Genomic DNA, 21,082 nt, shown 5'->3' with positions numbered 1-21,082 from the left:
CACGTGAAGCACTCATGTCACGCGGTAAGCAGACGTGTGTGTGGAACGCATGAATGCGCCGGAGGCCAACCTTCAGCACTTAGAACCAGTTCTCACTGTCCCCGAGGTTTCGGATTCTTACAGTACCTGCGCGCTCTCACAGGAACAGTGTCTGGTGCTGTCGCAGCTTCAACCCTGAGCTTTGAAAAATGAGCCCTGCCGCTATAGAACTTTGGCTGCTTCAGGAGTGGCCAAGATGTAAGACCGGATCTGAGACAAGCGGGGGGGGGGGGGGGGGGGGCGGAGTCCGACTCGCCTCAAGAGCTTTCCTCCCTCTGAGCAAATCACAGGAGCGGGGGAGACTGACGCAGGTAATAAGTAATTCCTCTGAAGGCATATATACACAGCATCGTCACCCTTCCGGGATCAACAGTCTGCAAATGAACGGCGCTTCCCTCCTTAGGCAAATCTTGGGTATTCCCTGCTAAGACTGTTTTCATCTCTCAAGGGCAAAACTTCCCTTCCAAACTTGTCTGTATGGGTGCTCTTGAACCCAGACTCGAAAGGCTGAACAAAACTAAGCACTATGTGTTTAAGAAAAACCCCCAGGAGCTGATTTTCATTCCCTTCCCCCGCGTGTGGAGCCCTGGGACTCACCGCCATGCTGTGGGAGAGCTGCTCGGCCGTGAGACTGAGGCTGTAGTGCTGGGCCTCCAGCCGCCTGCACTGCGTCTGTAACACCTGCCGCTCTAGATTTTGCTCTGAAAAGACAAGCGATGTTGACACATTTCCTGTATGCAGGGGCCACAGGCCTGGCGAGTGTTCCCCTCTCTCTAGAGCAGCCGGCAAAAAGCCCTCTCCTTTGGACCACACGGCTCCCAGCCCTCTCCATCATGCTGGTAAGTACGTTAAGTATCACTAAAGTAAATCCAACCCAGTGGAATGAGGACGAAGGATCCAGCATCAAAAGGCAATTTTAAGGGATCCAGGTTAACAAGTAATTAAGGGTAAATGTATAGCCTTAAAATGCATTTTTCAAAAAGATAAAAAGATAAGGGTTAGGTATGAAAACTTTTGAGCTGTTAAAAATTTATAGTTTTAAGAATATATTTGCAATAATGAGGCCCACGAGGGATTAGTCTCCAAAATATACAAACAGCTCCTGCAGCTCAGTATCAAAAAAAACGACCCAATCAAAAAAAAAAGGGCAGAAGATCTAAACAGACATTTCTCCAGAGAAGACATAGAGATGGCTAAAAAGCACATGAGAAGATGCTCAACATCACTAATTATTAGAGAAATGCAAATCAAAACTACAACAAGGTACCACCTCACACTGGTCAAAATGACCATCATCAAGAAATCTACAAACAATAAATGCTGGAGAGGGTGTGGAGAAAAGGGAACGCTCCTGTATAAGCTGGTGCAGCCACGATGGACAGGAGTACGGAGGTTCCTCAGAAAATTAAAAAAAGAATTACCATAACATCCAGCAATCCCACTCATGGGCATGTATCTGGAAAAAACCATGATTCGAAAGGATACGTGCACCCCAATGTTCATTGTAGCACTGCTTACAATAGCCAGGACATGGAAGCAACCCAAACATCCATCGACAGAGGAATGGATAAAGATGTGTACATAATATACAATGGAATATTACTCAGCCATAAAGAACAAAATAATACCATTTGTAGCAACATGGATAGACCTGGAGATGGTCATACTGAGTAAAGTCAGAAAAAGACAAACATCATATGATATCACCTGTATGTGGAATCTAAAGAAATGGTACAAATGAACTTATTTACAATACAGAAATAAAGTCACAGATGTAGAAAACAAACTTATGGCTACCAGGGGGGAAAGTGGGGGGAGGGATAAATTGGGGAGACTGGGATTGACATGTGCACACTACTATATGTAAAATATGTAACTAATAAGGACCTACTGTATAGCACAGGGAACTCAGTACTCTAATGGCCTATATGAGAAAAGAATCTAAAAAAGAGTGGCTACATGTATATATATACATAAGTGAATCACTGTGCTGTACATGTGAACTAACACAGTGTAAATCAACTCTACTCCAAGAAAAAAAAGAATAAATGCCTCCTTTATATGAAGTGTTTCAGAGAGTGGAAGCCAGGGAAGGCTACCTGACTGATTTTATAGAAGCTAGAACAATCACGATAAAGTACAATAAAATCAATCTAATACCACTTAAGAATATAAATTAAAAATCTTAGAAGTACTAACAAATCAAATTCAGCAAGGAGTAAGCAACATCAGAAAACATCAATAGGTGAAAAACAAGGTTGTCATCTCAGTAAATCTAGAAAATACATTAGTTGACTTTCAACAACCGCACACCAGAAAACTCAGCAGCAACTTACTGGAGCGCTTGTAAAGTTTCACAGAAAAGAGCCCCCATAGGTGTCCCTGTTCAACAGCCTACAAATGGCCTAGGCGATGCAGCGTGACAAAAAAAAAGGAAATGTATACAAATTCAAAAGGAAAGAATGAAACTTTTTGTTGGCAGGCCTGATCATCTGTGATCATCTAAGGAAAAAGGGACAAAAACTAAAATATCCCCAGTAACAACAACTAGGTGAGACCTAAAGCTAGATCGGATAAAAGGAAAGTCAACCGCTCACGGAGCAAAAATGATTTAACGCCGTATTCATAGGTGGAATAACATCACCATCAAAGATGTCCATTTTCCCCAAATCTATAAAATCAGTGTACCTGAAAATCTAACAGTTTTTTGGGTGGAACAAAAAAGGTGATCCTAAAATTCACCAGGGAAAGCCAAGGGCCAAGAACAGCTGAGCTGTCAGAAAAGTCCGGGTGAGTTACTCCAGACAACAGGGAGCTGCAAAGCTACGGCAGTGACACAGGGACAGGCCAAGAGAGCACCCGGAGACAGGCTTGGGCACGTGGGGAGTACACTGCCTGCCAGGGGCACACCCCATGGGGAAGAGGGTACCCCGTAAACCTGGATAATTGGTTGTTTGGGTGGGAAAGAAGGAGTTACACTGCTACCTTACTCCATCCACAGAAATGAATTCTACGCCTAAGAAAAGCAGAACTTGAAGACTTAGAAGGAAATGCATTTGTTATCATGTCCTTGGGGTAGGGAAGGAATTCCAACAAGGCACCAAAAAATAAACCCAGATAAGATGGATACATTTCACTGTGTTAAAATAAAAAGGAATGCTATTAACACATATTCTTCTGGATATATATGTACTTAATAAATTCAAAATGAGGGTTTCATTTGAAGGAGAAAAGGAAGCAGAATGTAGGAGTTGATACTATACATAAAACAGGGTAAACAACAAGGTCTTACTGTATAGCACAGGGAACTATATTCAATATTCTGTGATAAACCCAAAATGGAAAAGAACTGAATGTATAACCGAATCACTGCTACACACCTAAAAATAACACTACATTGTAAATCAAAAAGTAAATAAACAAAATGTAGGAATTGACCCTGGTTGTGGCTATGTGGGCATTCCTTTTGATTGTACTCGGTGCATTTTAAAATGCTGACTTTAAAATATTTGAAATGATCATGATATTCATGATAAAAATGAAGACTCCTGTATGATAACGGTAAACAGAATTTGGGAGTGGCAGTGGCCTGGGTTTTGACATGCTGGTGGCCATCAAGGGTTCGCCTCCTGTACAAAGCACCAGTCCAGGAGGACCACAGAGCATGTGGGGGACACCGCCACGTCGCAGAGACGCTGCACACTTGAGCAGCCTGGCCATGTGGGGCTCGGCTAAGTGAAGCACCTTTGCACTTTCCAGGACCCTTGTACGTAGGCGCAAGTGTCAGGACTGACTGACAGAATGTTTAGAAGTGCAATGGAAGACAGCAGAGGGCGAGCGGGCCCAGGTTTGCGCCGTCATGCTGAGTGGGGACAGGCGCCTGGTGCTTAAATTCCTCCAGTGAGGGCGGCCTCAGGTTAGTCCGTGAGGAACTGCCCCTGTAAGCCGGCCCGGGCACCCACAGAAGCCCGAGGAACTGTTCTGGAAATAGGCGAAACGGCTGATGGAGACGTACCTTCCGGTGTTTCTGCCTAGTTGTGGCCCAGGGACCCCGAGAACCCTGAGTGCTAGTGCCACGACTTAGAAACAGTCCCCAGCCCGGCGACAAAATCTGGCGCCGACTGGCCTATTAAGCTTTCCTTCCCCGTCTTTCCCGGGCCCTCGCCTGGGCCTGCCTCCCGCGCCCCTGCGTACCTTCTACGTGTTCCTGGTAAGCTTCAAAAATGGCCTCGATCCCGTGCCACTTGCGCTTGGGGGGCTCCTCGTCGTCGTCCTCTCCGTCATCGTCGTCCTCCTCCTCCGAGTCCGGGTCCGCCTCCTGTGCCAGGGGGCCCTTCCTCCCGGCGGGGGGCTCCTGAGGCCCTTCGCGCTGGGGCAGAGGCAGCCGGCTGGAGGACCGCAGTTCGGGGATGTTGTAGTGGACAGAGGCGTCGACGCTGTGGTTCTGCTCCGCAGACAGCACAGCTGCGCTTCCTGGGGAAGAGAAGACGGCTCATCACAGGGCCTGTGGGGACCTGTGCTGGGGGCAGGCGACAGTCAGTGTGACTGAGGTCTCCCCGCGGACAAGACGAAGCATGGTGAGGCCTGTGCCCTTCGGAGACCAAAGACGGCACCATCAGGAGGGCTGAAAAGAGCCATAAAGACGGCAGCAGGTAGAGCAACTAAGCCCGTGTGCCACAACTACCGAGCCTGCGCCCTACAGCCCATAAGCCACCACTACTGAGCCCGCGCGCCTAGAGCCCATGCTCCGCAACAAGAGAAGCCACTGCAATGAGAAGCCCGTGCACCGCAACGAAGAGCAGCCCCCGCTCGCCGCAACTAGACAAGAACCCATGTGCAGCAACGAAGACCCAGTGCAGCCATAAATAAATATTAAGACGGCAGCAGGCCTGGATTCAATTAATCGCACCACGTGTACGAGATCAGCTGTGTTAGGCCCTGAGCTTCGATATTGTGTTCTGTGAAACTGTGGGTTTGAGCTTGGTCTACAGCAGGCCCTCAGTAAGTATCAGCCCCCGCTCCTCAGGAAATGCAGGTGCTCCAAGTCCCTGAACACACCCCGTGCCCTGCCGGCTACCAGGAGGCCGCTAGCTTTGGGCGGGGGGGGCTGTGTAGACAAGGTCCTCTCTGCCTTGTGACCCTGCTGCTGGTGGTCTAACAGGCGCAAGGTGCCTCCCCGCGTGGACAGCAGCCTTGGGCAGTCAGTGGGCCAGTACGGCCCAAACTGTCAGGGGCTGGGTGACTTTAAAGTCTGAACAAAACGGGTGTAACATCAGACTTCAATTAAGTGCTCCTCCTGCCTTGGAGGGTTGTTTTCTTTTTAAAGATCACTGCAAAAACCACTGCTCTTTGCTTTTTGAGTATCATTTCATGTCTGCTGACAGCATTGATTACCTGAAGGATACTGACGTCAGAGCTGTATGTCTACAAGTGCTACTTACCTAGTCAGCTCTTCTAGGTTGCAGTAATAAAATGTCTTTTACAGGTTTGGCATGGGAACCACATTACTTTCTTCTGGCTGCTGGCGTGTACAGAAATTTATTTTACACTCAGTAGTGATTGAATCACTGAGGATTCTGTTCTAATCAACGGAAATGAAATGTACTGACCCCTGTTCTCTGACCTGCAGTGATTCCCACCAAAATGTCCAAGAGGCATGAATCTAGGGGCTCACACATGGGGCTGGAGCACCCAGTATGTCACACAAAGTGCTCGCTGGGCCTAGTTATTTCCAGGTGAGTCTGTAGGGGAAGCTGGGAAATCCCTCAGCTGTAGAAGGCATGGATCCTGTTTTTGCTGAAAAGGCTCCTTGGAGGGCCTTGTTAAATTCAGACGGCCTCTCTTGCTAAGCTTCCCTGACGTGTGGTCCACGGAGCAGCAGCACCCGGGCACCCGCTCCAAGTGGTACACTCTCAGGCCCCACCCTAGACCTGCAGAGGCAGAACCTGCCTCTATGCCTCTATTGTCAGGTACCCTCACGCATCCCAAGCAAGGCTCCTCAACAAAGCCAGGCGGCCTCGTTACCTCTGTGCTTCTGCAGGGCTTTCTGGGTGGACTGCAGGACGGACTCGTGGAACTGATGCGCGAACTCTTCCGCCACGAAGGGCTCCCACGGCTTGCTCTTCCCGTTGATGCCGTGGGACAGCGGCACGGGGATGTCCTTGGGCGCGGGGCCCCGGATGTAGTGGAGCATGCTCAGGCTCTTCTTGCCCCCAGGGGTCTCGCTCGGCCTGGCTTTCTCACCGCTGGCAGGGGCTGGCTCCTGGACTCGCTCCTGGGGCCGGAGCTGTTCCAGTCTCCCAGGCTCCATGGCCTTCTGGATGTCAGACAAGGAAGCAGTGATACCCACAGGCTTCTCCGTATCCAGAGAGGCTTGCTGCGTGGCTGGTTCTTTTAGAGACAGAAAGTGAGGAACGTGTTAAGACCTGCAATGTGAACGGGCCAACCCTGACGTCCAGGGCTTACACTGAATGAAGACATAGGACAAAGGACCCGGACTCTGGAGCCACTTAAGTAAAGGTCAGTGTGCACTGTGTGGTCTGAGACGGGGTGTGTTTAGCAGCAAGGCCATCCTTGAAAGGTGCCCCAGGAGGGCATCTGAGAAGAAGAAGAATCTGAAGGAAGAAGCAAGTCGCTTCCGGTCATCCAAAAGGCAGGAAGTTACGTAGCCCGACCCGACCAGAAAGATCCAATTAAGAGCTGAGAACAGGGCCAGACCAACAAGATTTCCTGCTCCGTCAGCAGGACAGTGCAGGAGAGTCAGAGCCACGAGAGAGAGAGAGAGAGAGAGAGAGAGAAGGTGTGAAAGCAGGTACTGGAGGGGCCTGCAAGGCAGAAAGAGCAAGACAAAGACACCGGGGAAGAGAGTCAAGGGTGGATGGACGGGAGCACGGAGCCCAAGCAGCCGGTGCTGAGACCCAGGACACCACTGGGTGGGCGGACGGCGGCCAGAGCCACGCTGACCACTAGGCACAGTCTGCCGCAGCCGGGACCCTCCCCCTGAACCCCCTGAGCCCCGACTGCCAAGGCTCGCGCTCCGGCCAAGGAGATCCTTCCCACGCGCAGGAAGCTTGAGAGAGAGATGGGGAGAAAGAAGCACGTGCTGTGTCCAGGAGGAAGGACGACTTGGCGTGGTGGCCTGACCCTGGGCAGCCCCCGGGACAGTCCCGGGCGGTGGCGGATGGGGCTGGCCTTACCGCTCAGGGACCCAGCAGGACTGTCCCTCGGAGAGTTCCTGAGCGGGTCTGCCACCGCTGCTGACAGTGCCTTCTGCTTCATGGCCTGGAGCAGCTCAACAAGTCTCTCTTTGTCTATGAGAAAAGCAGCCCGAGATTAACAAGAGGATCGTGTCATTCCTGGGAGGGAAGGACAGCAGGAGTCCAGCCCAGGCCGCGACCGGCAGGCGTGAGTCCTTTAGAACGAGCAACACAGAGCCATGGGGACAGGCTAGGTTTAGAGGAAGAAACTGCACTTTACAGCGAGCCCAAATTCCTCTCAGCTTTTACTACGTAACATTTCAGGTGTGTTCGAGGACAGCTGTGTGTGTGCAGTGAATACCTGGTACCTGCGAGCTTCTGGGGATGAATTCTTACTTAAAAGAGAAAAAAGTTGGCCCCGACACAGGAAGCAACCCCGAAGAGCCCCACAGAACCCTGGGAAGCACAGGCTGCTTCCTGACACAGTCTCCTCCCCGCCGCCTGCCACGCGAGTGCGAATCCCATGACGGCTGCCGTTTAGGGAAAAGGGACACCGACCCGGTGACATCTGATGCCACAGATTCCCGACGCAGTTCAGGGGCCTCTCGCGGACTGAAGTGGCCACATCCCTGGCGGCTTTTCCTCCCGGAATTAAGTCAGGCAGAGAGATGCTCTTTACAAACACAGCTATGCACGTTCCCAGGGATTTGCCCTGGTCATCGTGTCCCTGCCGCTTCAAGAGAAAGCAAGAACTCCAGCTCACGGGTTCAATACAGAAACTGAATGCTACACCCCCACTAACGAAATAAGTGAAAGCAACTAGATGACCAAGAAGCACTTTTGCTTTCCTCTTCCTTCCGGAAAGAGGTGAGTGAGCACCAGCAAGGGGAGCGTGGGGGCGTGTACCCCAGGAAGGCCTGGGTTTCACCTGCCCCACCATCCTGGCGCTGAGCGAGCGTGAGCGGCAGACCAAGGAAGCAGATGCCCCAGAAAGTGTTCAGACCGCACCACTCCTCCTGCACCATGGGCTCCAGCCCAAGAGTCAGCCCCGACATGGCCCTTGGTGGCCAGACCGATCTGGAAGCATCTCTCAGGGCAAATCGTCCACTCACAGTGGGTGTCGGCTCTGCCCAGCGGCCACAAGAGCAGCCGCCGAGAGAAAGCGCCCGCTACCGAGAAGCCTGAGCACCTTGCTCGGGAAGGCGCAGGTCCACCCCACACCCAGGGTGGGTTGAAGGTGCTGGGAGAGCTGACAAGGGACAAGAGCAGGCATCAAGCTCACGGTGGGCTGTACACAGAACGTTAGCGCGTCTTCAATTCCACCCGGGATGAGACAAGAGAAAACAGGCTTTGAAGGGGGCCATGCGAGTTTCCGACGCAGAGAAGTGTGATGGCGGAGACAGTGGGGCAAGTCTGTGAGAGCAGAGGGGAGCCAGGAGGAAGCCCGAGAGCCCCAGGACGCCCCCAGGAGCCCGTGGCCCCGCCTCCTTCCTCACAGACCCTCGGCCCTCCTGGTGAGGCCCCGCCCAGGCCTCACCTTTCCTCTTCTCAGTGCTGATGTGGGTCAGGTTGAAGATGGTCAGGAACTTCCTCTTCTCCTCGAAGTTGGGGCTGCTGTTCATCTCGTCGGGGCTGTAGCGGGTGGACAGCGCCAGTCTCGGCGAAGGCGTCTGCCGCTTGCTCTGAACCATCGGGGGCGACGGGCTTCTTTCTCTCAGCATCCGCCGCCGCTTCCTCCGCTTCTGGGTCAGCAATTCCTCCTTCTGCTGTTGGGTGGTCAAGCCAAAAAGTTGCAAAAACTCTAGCTTCTAGATTGGGAAAGAAAACAAATGAGTTTGAAACCACTGGCAGTGGCGTGCTTCCACTGACCCAGGGGCCCCTCCTGGGGTCCTCGAAGCTCTTGTGCCGTGGCCACTCCGCGCCGGGCCCGGGAGGAGGAGGGCCCTGACGGCGTCCCAACAAGCGTGGGAAAGCCCAGAGGCAGGCACCGAGGTGGGTGCCAGCATCCCAGCCCAGAGCCTGACCGCAGCGACGAACCCCAGATACCTCGGAGGACGTGTCCAACTTGAGGGGCGGCTGCTCGGCCACACAGCGGAGGTGGGCCCTGACCTCCTCTTCGTCACTCTCGTCGTAGGAGTCGTCCAGGTCGTAGTAGTATCCTGGAGGAGGAACGGATCTCTTCAGCTGGGCAGGGAGCCTCGATTCGCCAGTGGACACACACAGGGCACTCCACCTGGCAGGCCAGGCCCTACTGCCCTATGAGCACCCCCAAAGCCAGATTCCTTTCACCCCAGGTGGAAATGTGCATTAACCCCTAGTCCTAGGGCTTCTCAGGGCTGGCAGGTGGGGGACAGAAGGCAGGCACCAGGCCTCCCTTGGATCCACAAACCTAAGTGACCAGGCGGCCTCCTGGCCAACACCGATCCCCCAGCAGGGGACCGTCCATCACACAGGCCCGGGGCCACGTCCACAGCAGCCCAAGGCTGTCTGTGCACACCCGCTCCCTCCTGCTCGGGAAGGGACAGGCACACTCAGGTCCCCGTCCCCTCAAACGTATAGAGCATGCATGCAAGCAGAGAACAGAACCCCTGCACCCGAGGGCACCGGGGCTCTCCCTCCGCCTTCTCACAAGGTGAGTGGAGCAGAAAAATCTTTCTGGGGCTCTAAATTTAGCCTAGACCAACAATGTAGACTAACCAAGACTCAGTCAGCCTTGGCCCCCGCTTCTGACTAAGAAGCTGAATTCAACACCATGCAGAAGAAACTGGTCTGGACCCAACCCCTCCTGGTCTGACAGGGGGTGAGGGTGGGGGACAGCCACACTTGCCCTGGGCCTGCTCGCCTGTTCTCCGTGGCTCTCTGGGGAACCCAGGGTGCTGCTGGCTGAGTCCCACCCTACCCTGTGCAGGAGCAAGAAGGAGAGGCGGCCAGAGCTCCCGCCGGGCCCGGGCCGCGCTCTCGACAGCCTCCTCCCCTTTACGCTGCACTGTTAATACTTCAGACCGTCTTACTGGCCTCTGTTCATCACCTATTAACTGTGTGTGTGTCTGTGGAACTGTTTTCACAGACAGTCTACGATTTGGATTTTTGGGATAACACACATTGTGGCAGGACAGACGGGGGGCCCAGGTCTGTCTCCCTAGCAGAAGTGTCAGGCAGGAGCCAGTGAACCTGCTCCCTGGAGCTGCTGAGACCCCGGGGCAGAATGCCCGAGGGAGGAGGGAGGAGGGAAGAGGGAGGGCCGCGGCTGCTAGGGACACGACCTTTCTCCTGGGCCTCCCGCCGCCGGCGCTCCTCCAGGTCCAGCTTGCTGACCAGCCTCCGACGCTGCTGCAGAAATTCATCGTAGACGTAGGTGGGGTCGGGGCCCCGTGGCGCTGGGGGCCGGTAGGGCGAGCCCGGCTTCAGGGGCCCGGGGGGCTCCCCGAAGGGGGCCGGCGGGGCGAGCGGGGCCCGGGGCTGGCCCAGGACGGTCTGGGTGGACGGCTCGAGCTCCGCCAGGAAGTGCGCGGGCGTGGGGGGAAAGGCCTGCGGCTCCAGGCCCCCCGCCTCGCGGGGCGGCGGCTGGTACTTGTCCAGGGGGCCGGCCTCCCGCTTCCGGGGTCCCTCCTCCGCCTTCTCGGGGCAGCAGAGCCTCTCCACCTTCACCAGCGGGACGGCCGCCTGGCGGCTGGGCTCAAACGGGGCGGGGTGGCCGTGCAGAGGGTGGCCCTCGGGGGCGCGCCGTGTCTCCAGCGTGCTGTCCATCAGGGACACCGGGTTCCAGAGGGCCGTGGGCACCGAGTGGTGCTGGGGCTTGGGTGAGATGAGGGGCGGGGGGCCGCCAAAGTGCTGCGGGGGGTCGCGGCCTCCCGGCTCGTGACGGTTTGGTCCCGGCCTGCGAAGGGAGCGGAAACAGCCGTCAGCCGCAAGGGCCCGGGCGCGCCAGCCACCCTGGCCCCCAGGCCGCCTGCCAGCAACCCCGAGCCGGCCACAGCTGGAGGGGCGAGCAGGCCTCCTCTGGGCCACGTCCCAGGGCTGGAGGGAGAACGGGCCTTCCGCTCCACCACCTTCTCTGTAGACGGCTCGCGTGTGCAGGCCCACTTTGGAGAGGACAGGGAGCCTGACACGGGCTCTGCGGGTCTAGGACAGAGACAGTCCCGGCCAGACCCACTGGAGCCTATCTCTCACCCGTGACCTCACAGCAGCTCACCCTGTCCCACCGCTTCCTGAATTCCGAGCACCCTGAGAACAGACCCGCTCCCGGCCCGATCCCTCCTCCAGGCGAGCCACATGGATGGGGCCCGATCTCCTCTCCCTCTGTGCCCACAGACAGCAGCAAGAGGCCGGCCTCGGGGGTCCACCCGGCCTAGACCTGCTTCCGTGGACACCCTCACAGCCGGCAGCTACGCCCCAGAGGGTCCCTGTCCAGGGAGCCAGGCCACCTGCTGGAGCACGTGCCCCTCACACACAGGCAGGGAAGGAGCCAGAGGGGACCTCCCATCAGACACGCAGCTTTGCCCCGAAGCCAAACTAAGTGCCTCTTTCCTCGGTGCATTTAAAACAACATTCACCTTCCAAAGGACTACGTGGCTACTGTTTCTCCAAAGTTTATCTATTTTTTTAAGGGAAGCGCCACGCTGCCACACTGACTGAGGGTAAGGTCTGAGGGGACGGAAGGGGAAAGGGCAGAGGCCACGGCAGGCACGTGAGCAGCCGTCTCTCAGGGCTCCGCCTGCCTGGCCGAGGAGGCTAATCAGAGCCACCAAGGCCACTGTGCCTCTGCTGGGCGGATACGAAAGGGAACCATATCGAGAAGCGGTAAGTCCTCAAGTAAACAGCAGAAAAATGAAACCTGTTAGCAAAGCAGTATTTCATGTGCCGCAGCCAGGCACAGGCTGGTTTTCTAACCCGGAGCCCAAGGGCCCGAAAGACCATCAGGTTCGCGCTGCTGTGGGGAGCACCGAGGCCAGGTGAGGGCCAAGGCAGAGGCCACCCCCACTGGGGGCGGCAGCACACAGGCCCTGACAGCTGCGCTGGGATCTTGCAGCCCCAAGCAGGGGAAGCCACCCTCGGGAGTCAGCGCGCCCTGAATTTATCAGGGGATGCTGGACGTGTGCTGACTGCTCGCCCAGTCCCCTGGGTGTGACGGGGACCAGAGGAACAGAGGGCAGCTCAGAAGCAGACGAGATAGCCCCTGTGTAGCCTCGGACGGGCCCAGAGAAGCAGAGGGACCGTCTGCAGCACAGACCTCGCTGTGGCCACGCTGAGCGGAGCAGAGACCGGAGAAGGTAGGAGACCCAGGCAGGGGCCTGGCCACAGTGCACTCCCGGTCACACCCAATTAGCAAGCGAATCCCCTCAGTGGATGCAGAGGCAGGACTGCTGGATAGGCCAGCCATGCCCAGGACACAGAAAAATACCCACCAATCAGCCAAAGCTGGAGAGAGAGGGAACAAGTGGACATTTACAATGCCTCCGACCCAGACACCCAGCACCATGGACATCAGGGGCCGGGAAGAGGCTCAGAAATCCTCCCACCCGACCTCCTTTGTGTGAAGCTGAGGGCGATGGGCCCGGAGAAGGGGAGCAGTGCCCAGTGTGCCCCAGGCCTGGCCAGGCTCTCGCCACCAACTCTGTGTGGGTCTCAGCCCGGCCCTTCAGAGTGAGCCCTGGAGGGAGGGAAGGTGGGGTGGGGGACACAAGGTGACAGCCAGATCAGCAGACAGGGAGCAGCGAGGCCCCACGGGCAGCTGTAAGAAGGGGCCCAGCTCACAGGGCAGGTGTCGGCAGACAGGGGTCCCAGAGACAGGTGCAAAGGCCTCTTGGAAATTTTTCAGAACACAGCTGGAGAAACGGGTATTTTTAAAAATTACAAAAGCAGTAAAATTAATTTTTTGCCTGATTAAAAATTAAAGGGAGTCCCCCTTCTCATTAAAAAAAAAAGTTTGGGGGCTTCCCTGGTGGCGCAGTGGTTGAGGGTCCGCCTGCTGATGCAGGGGACGCGGGTTTGTGCCCCGGTCCGGGAAGATCCCACATGCCACGGAGCAGCTGGGCCCGTGAGCCATGGCCGCTGAGCCTGTGCGTCCGGAGCCTGTGCTCCGCAACGGGAGAGGCCGCAACAGTGAGAGGCCCGCGTACCGCAAAAAAAAAAAAAAAAGGTTGGGCAGAGGGAGGTGGAAAGGACATAATTATTGAATGAAGATTCTCCCTCGCCCTCCTTCAGGAGCCGCGAGCGTCCCTGCTGGGACGCAGCTGGGCCGGGGCTGCAGACACAGGCTACTCGGGGTGGACGCCCCTGAGAAACCAACTTCCCTCCTCACTGCTCCCTCCTCCCGGCCAAAGCAGGGCTTAGAAGGTGAACTGAAACACAGGTGTCAACACTCGCAGGCTCGCAGGAAGCCGGTCACACGCGCTCGTTAAACGCTGGCCCCCGTGCAGGTGCCGCCCCCATCCCCGGGCCCACCTGGCGCTCTCAGGCCTGTGCTCCGTGTCCGCGGGCGCCGGCGGCCGGCCCAGGTCCAGGTGCTGCTCCAGCACCTGCTGCCGGAACTCGGACACCTGCGACTGGCGGTCCTCCTTCTCCTGCCGCAGCCGCCGCTGCCGCGCCAGCCACTTCTCCTCCTCGTTGGTGCGCTGGAGGAGCAGGGCCGTGGCCGCACTGCTGCCCGGCAGAGAGAAGAGGCCGTGGGTGGAGAGGAGGCCGGGCACGGGGTGGTGCGGGGCGGCCGCCGGGTGCAGGGGGTGTTGCACGGGCTTGGGCGCCTGCAGGCCCACGTCCTTCAGCTTCTCTGTGGGGGAGAAAGGCTGTCACGGCGGGATCTCAGCACCAGGCTCAGTCCCTCCCCGCTGCCCGTCCACCCGGAGGAGATGCGCACCACCCTCCAAGGACCTCCCCGCGCCCGGGCCGAGATAGCCGGGGGCATGGATGCTCCCGGGCGCTCGCCTCATCCGGGTGACATGCTGGGTGTGGGCGTGTGGGGCAGGCTCACGCCCACACACCAAAGCAGACTTGAACTCTGGGAATCATCCGAGCCGGTTGCTACAAGTTAGATTACGCGGAGCCGGTTGCTACGTTAGATTACGCGTACGTGTAATAAAATAAAATGTTAAAAACTAAGGTTAAAAAATACTTAAGGGGGCTTCCCTGGTGGCGCAGTGGTTGAGAGTCCGCCTGCCGATGCAGGGGACACGGGTTTGTGCCCCGGTCCGGGAAGATCCCACCTGCTGCGGAGCGGCTAGGCCCGTGAGCCATGGCCGCTGAGCCTGCGCGTCTGGAGCCTGTGCTCCGCAACAGGAGAGGCCACAACAGTGAGAGGCCCGCGTAGCGCGTTAAAAAAAAAAAAACGCGTTAAAAAATAAAAAAAAAAAACACTTAAAACTATCCCTTGCTAAGCATTTTGTTACGTTTCACCACGGTGCATAGTCTTTCAGCTGTCTACCTACATCTGTCTTCTCTGTGTCGTGTGCCTCTCCCCCCGGCTCCCTGTCCGGGGACATGAGGCACGCAGCTTGCAAAAGGCATGGTGTGAATCTGCTGCAGGCCTGCAGGCAGACGCTACACAGCAGGGCCCTTTCCTCGGGGAGCCCCCAGTACGCAGCTCACCGGGCACGGTCCGCCCCTCGGGTACCTGCTCGGGTCGGGGTCAGCTGCTCCGAGGCCTTGCCCCGCTCCTCAGTGGCATGGCTCCGCAGCCCGTGCAGCTCGGCCACGGGCAGGAAGGCCGGCTCCAGCGCCTTGGCGGCCAGCAGCTCCTTCTCGCGGGCCCGCTGCTCCCGCTGACGCTCCAGCTCCCGCTCGCGCTCCAGCTCCTTCTCGCGCTCCTTCTCGCGCTCGCGCTCCTTCTCACGCTCGCGGTCAGCCTCCCGCTCGCGCTCGCGCTCCCTCTCCCGCCTCAGCTCCTCGTCCATCTGCATCCTGCGGGGCGAGCAGAGGGAGATGTGACCTCCGCTGCGGGGGCGCTTGGAGCCGGGGCAGGCCGCTAGGGAGAACCCCCAGAAGCGAGGAGCCGACACCCGAGACCAAGGTTTTGAAAAAGCCGGCATTCCCATCCGAACGGGGACGGGAGGTGAGGCGGGTTCTACTCTTGTTAACGCACTAAGAGACTCAAAGTCCGTTAGATCAAAAGCTGTGCACCAGCTCCCGAAGCGCCATGGAAAGCTCACGGCCGGGGGGGACTGGAGATTCTGAGGATGCAGCCTCGTCAGGCACTGGCCAGGAGCTCAAAGCATCCACCGTCAGCGCCCCTTTTGCAGGCAAACAGACCCAGGACCTGAGTGGCCAAGGAGCCCGCCTGGCCACACACAAACGGCCCAGCCAGGCTCTGCCGTCCAGGGAGGGAAAAGCAGAGGACACCCGGCCTGGGACGGGGCTTACCTCTCGGCACTGAGGCTGGACATCCGCTCCGAGTGCAGTGCCGCCAGGGACGAGTGCGAGAGCTCGGGCGGGTAGCGGACCCCAGAGAGGTGGAGATGCATAGCTGATGGATGCAGTGGGGGCAGGGAGCCGGGGGTGGGGATGGGGTAGAAAGGGGACCGCAGGGCCGACAGGCAGTAGGAGTCGTCCATCCTGTGCGGGAAGACGGGGCTAGTGAGCACGGAACGTACAGGAAAAAAGGCAAGACCCAGCCCTACCACCAGGTGCCCCAGCCAGGTACGGTTATTGATCCAGGGTCGCTGGACAGGGCAGGACGGCCACAGAGCCTCCATGAAGGCCCTGCAGAAAGGGTCCACGTCCACAGCCAGACCCAAAGCCCCTTCCTCCCAGAGGCCAACAGATGATAACAGCTCAGGGCTCCGAGGCCCTGCTGGCCACCCCAGGCCAAGTGAGGAGACTTCCAGGTCTGGGGAGGGGTGGTCCACAGCATAACTGCCGACCCGTCAGGGAGGACACGGGACGCCTTCTACGTAGAGCAGTGGTACAGCGCCGTCTCCAGCGGGGTTTCCTGGTCGCACACAAACCGTGCGCTCTGCGCTTTAACGCTCACATGCACCAGTGGAGCCCACTGCGGGAGAGGGAGGGGCTGGGGCGAGGCCAGCTGGGACAGAATTTCCCTCTGGGGGCAAAGTCCTAACGGCTCACGTGCAGGACTGGGAGGGGCGGCCGCCTGGGGTCGCCCTGGGAATCTGGCCCCAACCAGTATCTGCCCAAGGGGCGCCTCACCTGAAGGCCGGGTGGGGGAAGGGGTGCGGGGCCAGGTAGCTGGGGTGGTAGTAGGCTGCGGCGGTGGCCGGGTCCAGCCCCAGCGGGGGCAGGGAGGACACGCGGAGGTCCTCGGCCGTGTGGTAGGGCCGGAAGCTCCGCAGGTAGTCCTCCGTCACCGTGCTGGGGGGCACCACGTGGTGCACGGGCCGCTGGAGGCTGCAGGAGGGACAGACAGAGGACAAAAGGCAGAGGTGAGCCCCAGGCCAGGAAACGGGCCAACCTCCCCACACTTCCACCATGCCTCCCTCGCATGGACAGGTCCTGGCAGGAGGCACAGGTGGGCAGCTGCTGCTCCTCGGGCCCCCCCGGCCCCCCGCCGTCCTCACCAAGTGGGCGCAGGGCCACTATCCGCGGCCTGGAGGGACCCCTGGCCCCGGGAGCCCCAGACTGGGGGTTTAGGGTCGGCCAGACAGCAGAGCCAGCCATCGGCTCAGCATAGAAACGGCCAGCAGGCGCAGACGGGGCTGCCGGCCCGGGGCTGAGCCACCATCTGGCGGCTCTTGGGCTCAGCTGGCATAGCCGGCCTGGCGGCCAGAGCCTCAGGGGTCCAGAGCCCAGCGCACATGCCCTCCCCGGGCCCCGACCTGCACTTACTTCAGCGGAGGAAAGCGGGAGTCCTGCACCACCGAGCTGGGGGAGATGCCAAAAGGGTAGGGGGTGCTGAGCAGATGGGAGGGGATGGCCGGGCCCCCTGCCTTCTCCTGGGGCAGCGGGGGCTCCACGATGAGGCGTTCCCGACCGCTGCCGCTGCCCCGAGAGCCAGCGTCTTGCTAGAGGGCAGAGAGCAGAGGGTCAGGGCAGGGGCAGGCGGCTCAGACGACGGCCAGCGACGAGCCAGGCCTTCCTCCAGACTCGTGGGGCGGGGGGAGTTTCAAGCTTTAGAGCACGATCTAGAGATGGCCTTTCCTTATGGTTTTCCACCCAAACCCGCGGTATGAGCGGCGTGGCAGGTGGAACAGAAAGAAGGGAGGACACGGGTTCCAATGATGGGTGGGTCTGGACTGAAACGCATCTGGGCGACAGGAAAGGACAGACGCCCCAAGATCAGACTGGAGTCCAGACGAGTGCCCGCGAGGGGACGCAGCACAGTAGGGTCGCCTGTGCCCTCCCAGCACCGATCTCCCACAGGTCACACGTGCTCCAAACTCAGACGCGGGAGCTGGATGATGGTGGTCTCCACACAACCCCCCAACCCCCTGGCGGTGAGCTCTGCACTGCAGCAGCTGTGACAGAACCACGCGGAGCCCCTGGCCACTGATCGCCAGGCATGCGCCGGCATCCCAAGGGGCCGAGGCGTCAGCTGTGCTGCCAGCTGCCAGCCTGCGTCACAGATACCTCTCGGCCCACAGTGCCCGTGGAGGACGTGGCCGAGAAGCTGCTGCTGCCCTTGGGCAGAGCATGCCAGCCTGTCCCCGGGACAAACCCCGGGGCGGCCCAGGCACCGACCAGAGCACAACTGGCCAGACCTGTCTGGGGACCTTTGCACACTGATAGGGGCAGGGCCATGGGCCCGCCTGCCCCAGACTCCCGGACGCAGAGAGTGACCTGGAGCCTGGTGGGGAAGGCAGCCCCCGAGAAACCAGCACAGGGGAGGCAGGACAGGGGAGGAGGCAGCCCCCAGAACCCCCAGCCACACGGAGGAACGTCCTGCACGCCCACCCACAGAAGCGTCCACAACCCATTGAAAGGTTCTGTCGTTGGGGTCATTCACACGGCTGAGAGAGGGCCGCGCAGTGGGCACCGAGCGTCAACAGCAGCCGGGGGCTCTCGCTCTGGACGCAGGAGCGGCCGCCAGTCCGGGGGCTCCGTCACCGTGATACCCTGTTCAGCCTAAGGTGAGGATATCTCGGCCCAGGCCTCCCCTGAGCCCCAAAAGCTCCACAACGCAGCCCCTCCTTGGCCAGATGGCACGACGCCCGCCACCTGGCGCCAGGCGCGGCCGCCCCTGATCAGCCGCAGCAAGCAGGGCGTGGGCCCGGGTCCGTCCACCCCAAACCCACGGTGTCTCCGCTGGGCCACAACCCTCTGCTTCCTCACTGATGTGGCGCGTGTCCAGGAATGACCACTGTACGTGGGGCGGTGACAAGAGTCTGTCCCTGAGGAGACACCCTCTACTGTCCCTCCAGCCCTGGCTCTGCCAGTAACCTTCCTGTCAGAGTCAGGAAATGGGGCAGCAGAGACCCCCAACCATCTCACTCCCTGTGTGGGGGGCAAGGGACAGACTGCGCAGCCCCCCGGGCGACCCCTCCACCTCCACACCAGTAGAGGGTGAGCCCGCGGAGCACGAGGGGCCCGTCCGTCACTGTATTTACCAAACGTGCTGGTGGGTGGGCGCCGTGGCAGTGTTCGTTAATTGGAGGAGACAGGCCGCTGACTGGAATTTTTAATGAGCGGCCACATCTGTTCCCACATGTGGGCACAGCCCCTCCGCTCATGGCGGGGCCTCCGACCTGCCCTTCCCAGGAGGGGTGGTCGCAAACCGGCAGTCAAGGGTGGGACCCACGCGTGCGGCAAGCCCGGGTCAGGGCAGGGAGCCCGGGACCCCCGCCTGGGTATTACGAGCCTTCTACACGGGGCCCAGCGCGGGGTGGCTCCCGTCTGGTCCTGGAGACCCTGGACAGGTCCCATAACTGCCCCAGACCTTGGTTCCCCCAGCTGTCAAACGTGCAATCACAGCAGCGGCTCACAGAGCAGCAGAGACGGGTGCCCGGGTGGAGACGGGAAGCGGGGGTCTCACGCAAGCAGCTGCACCTCCTAGCCCACCCCCCTACACCCTCTCGCGCTCCCCGTCGACACTACCACCCAAGGGGCTGTCCTCAGTGTACCGGGTCCCCCTCACACCCCTCCCTCTGCTGGCGCAGGGCCTGGCCAGTACAAGTGCTGACCCCCGCGACGAGGCGCGAAGGCTCCCCTCAGCTGCTCTGGGGCCTGTCCCTCACGGGGGCCACCGTGGAATGGAGAGGCCCTGTGCCCGAGGTCTGAGATGGACTAAACAAGGGACGGCATGGCCCTCAGATGCTCTCTGGACGGGGACGCAGTGGCTGCAGCCGGAGGCCCCCTAGGTGCCAGGGCGGCTCCCCCAATAAATGCCCGGGGTGATGGGACCCGGGGTGACCTGGGCTCCGCCTCCAGGCTGGCAGCAAGGTCCCTCCTCCCCTCAGGCCACAGTAGGAGGAAGATGGCAGCCAAGGGCCTCCACCGTCAGCCCAGGACAGCAAAGTCCTTGAGGGGACCTCGATTTAAAGACAAAATCTGGGGACAAGCTCCGGGCAACTCCAGGCCATCACACGCTTCCTCGCGCTTCCAGCACTGTTTGCTGAATCAAACAGCAGAGTGAGGGGCCCCAGGCAGCCCCTGTCCCAGGGGAGGGGCCCCGGGCGCACCAGCCCCAGCAACGCCGTCCCCAGAAGCCCCCTTCAACCCTCGGCAGGACAAAGCCCTGCTTGAAGGCGGCTGGGCCAGATGGCACCTTCCCAGCCCAGCCGAGGACAAACAAGGAGGTGGAGAGGCGGGGGGAGGGGTGGGCTGGCGGGCAGGGGGTCCAGTGGGACCCACGCGCCTCCCGTCTGGCTGGAGCCCAGCCAAGCTTATGACAGGCACCTGGGAATGAGGTCGGGGGGGTGGGCCCAGGCAGCAGCCCCCAAACCAGGCCAGGCCCAGGAGGCTCAATCAGCCACCCTGAGGCCTCCACGCCGGCCCGTGGCCGGGCTCGCCCCGAGGAACATCTGCGGGCAGCTCTCATTTCTGAGCAGCGGCTGCAGGCGCAGCTGTAGAGATGAAAGAAGGAAGGAGTCGGGGTGGTGGTGGGGGGAGAATCCTTCATTCTCTGGTGATTAGAGAGGTTTCCACTAGGCAGCCGGGCAGACGTGCCCTGTTAGCTTTAAAACAGACTGTCATTGCATGTGTCCTTCCACAGCTCCCGCTACCTGGGAAATACCGGTGACCCCGGTGCGCCGGAGGGCCCCCCGTGACTCACGTGCCGTGACTTCAGGAAGCCCCCCTCCCGCCTCACTACTCCGCTCTTCCCGGTCTCCCCCTCCCCGGGAGGATTCAGTTCTCCGCTGAGCCTTTGTGCTGGAGCCAACGAGCTGTACATCATCCACTAATCCAGCTCCCTTCCCACCGCCCTCCCTGGTGGCACTAGTGTTTCATTAACCACCGCCTTGGTAAGTGGCTGGAGAGAGCCACCGCGGCCCTTTCTCTGGGGGTAACTCAGTGTTTCTGAGGCAGTGAGGACCCCCCACCCCGAGGAGGGCTGAGCTTGGGGGGAAGGGGGCCAAGGCACCTGAGTGTCCAGGAGGGGGTCGTTTAGGAGGCTCCTGGGTCTGGATGGGCGGCTGCTGGGCACAGGGGACAGGACCAAACCAGGGACGTGGCAACAGGATCAGAAACCATCCGGGTCCCCGGGAGTTAGGGGAGACGCAGGTGGTTAGGGCCCTGCGGTCGAGGCTAGTCGCCAGGTGGCAACGGGCCCCTCTGGAGGCAGGAGACGCTGGTGAGGACCCCTCGTCCTCCCTCAAACCAGGACTGTGGCGTCTTGGGCATCTCCAAACCCCTCTGGCCGGGATCCGCTCACCAGGCCCTGCCCTGGCTCTCCTGCCTCCAAACTGCACTCGGGGTAGAGCGACAAAGCCAGGACAGCAGCTTCTAGGCGGGCACGGGGG

The 21,082-nt window shown here is 59.3% G+C and overlaps 1 protein-coding gene across 10 annotated transcripts in view; it reads right to left on the bottom strand.

The window, feature by feature from the left end:
- The window catches only part of GSE1 (Gse1 coiled-coil protein), a 426,332-nt gene that overhangs the window by 3,936 nt on the left and 401,314 nt on the right, over window positions 1-21,082 (bottom strand). For 9 of the 10 annotated variants that reach the window (XM_060085176.1, XM_060085178.1, XM_060085179.1 and 6 more), the window contains 12 exons: window positions 17,013-17,188; window positions 16,377-16,574; window positions 15,591-15,782; window positions 14,845-15,131; window positions 13,680-14,004; window positions 10,499-11,112; window positions 9,282-9,394; window positions 8,773-9,043; window positions 7,236-7,349; window positions 6,064-6,429; window positions 4,234-4,512; window positions 637-740 (listed from right to left, as the gene is read on the bottom strand). In XM_060085176.1, the coding sequence (XP_059941159.1) occupies window positions 637-740; window positions 4,234-4,512; window positions 6,064-6,429; window positions 7,236-7,349; window positions 8,773-9,043; window positions 9,282-9,394; window positions 10,499-11,112; window positions 13,680-14,004; window positions 14,845-15,131; window positions 15,591-15,782; window positions 16,377-16,574; window positions 17,013-17,188 (3,039 nt within the window). The remainder of the gene's footprint in view (window positions 1-636; window positions 741-4,233; window positions 4,513-6,063; window positions 6,430-7,235; window positions 7,350-8,772; window positions 9,044-9,281; window positions 9,395-10,498; window positions 11,113-13,679; window positions 14,005-14,844; window positions 15,132-15,590; window positions 15,783-16,376; window positions 16,575-17,012; window positions 17,189-21,082) is intronic. The other variant, XM_060085177.1, reaches the window with a different exon arrangement.

Source organism: Mesoplodon densirostris, chromosome 19, assembly GCF_025265405.1.
Source record: "Mesoplodon densirostris isolate mMesDen1 chromosome 19, mMesDen1 primary haplotype, whole genome shotgun sequence".
Taxonomy (NCBI): domain Eukaryota; kingdom Metazoa; phylum Chordata; class Mammalia; order Artiodactyla; family Ziphiidae; genus Mesoplodon; species Mesoplodon densirostris.
This window is presented reverse-complemented; position numbering and strand designations above follow the sequence as displayed.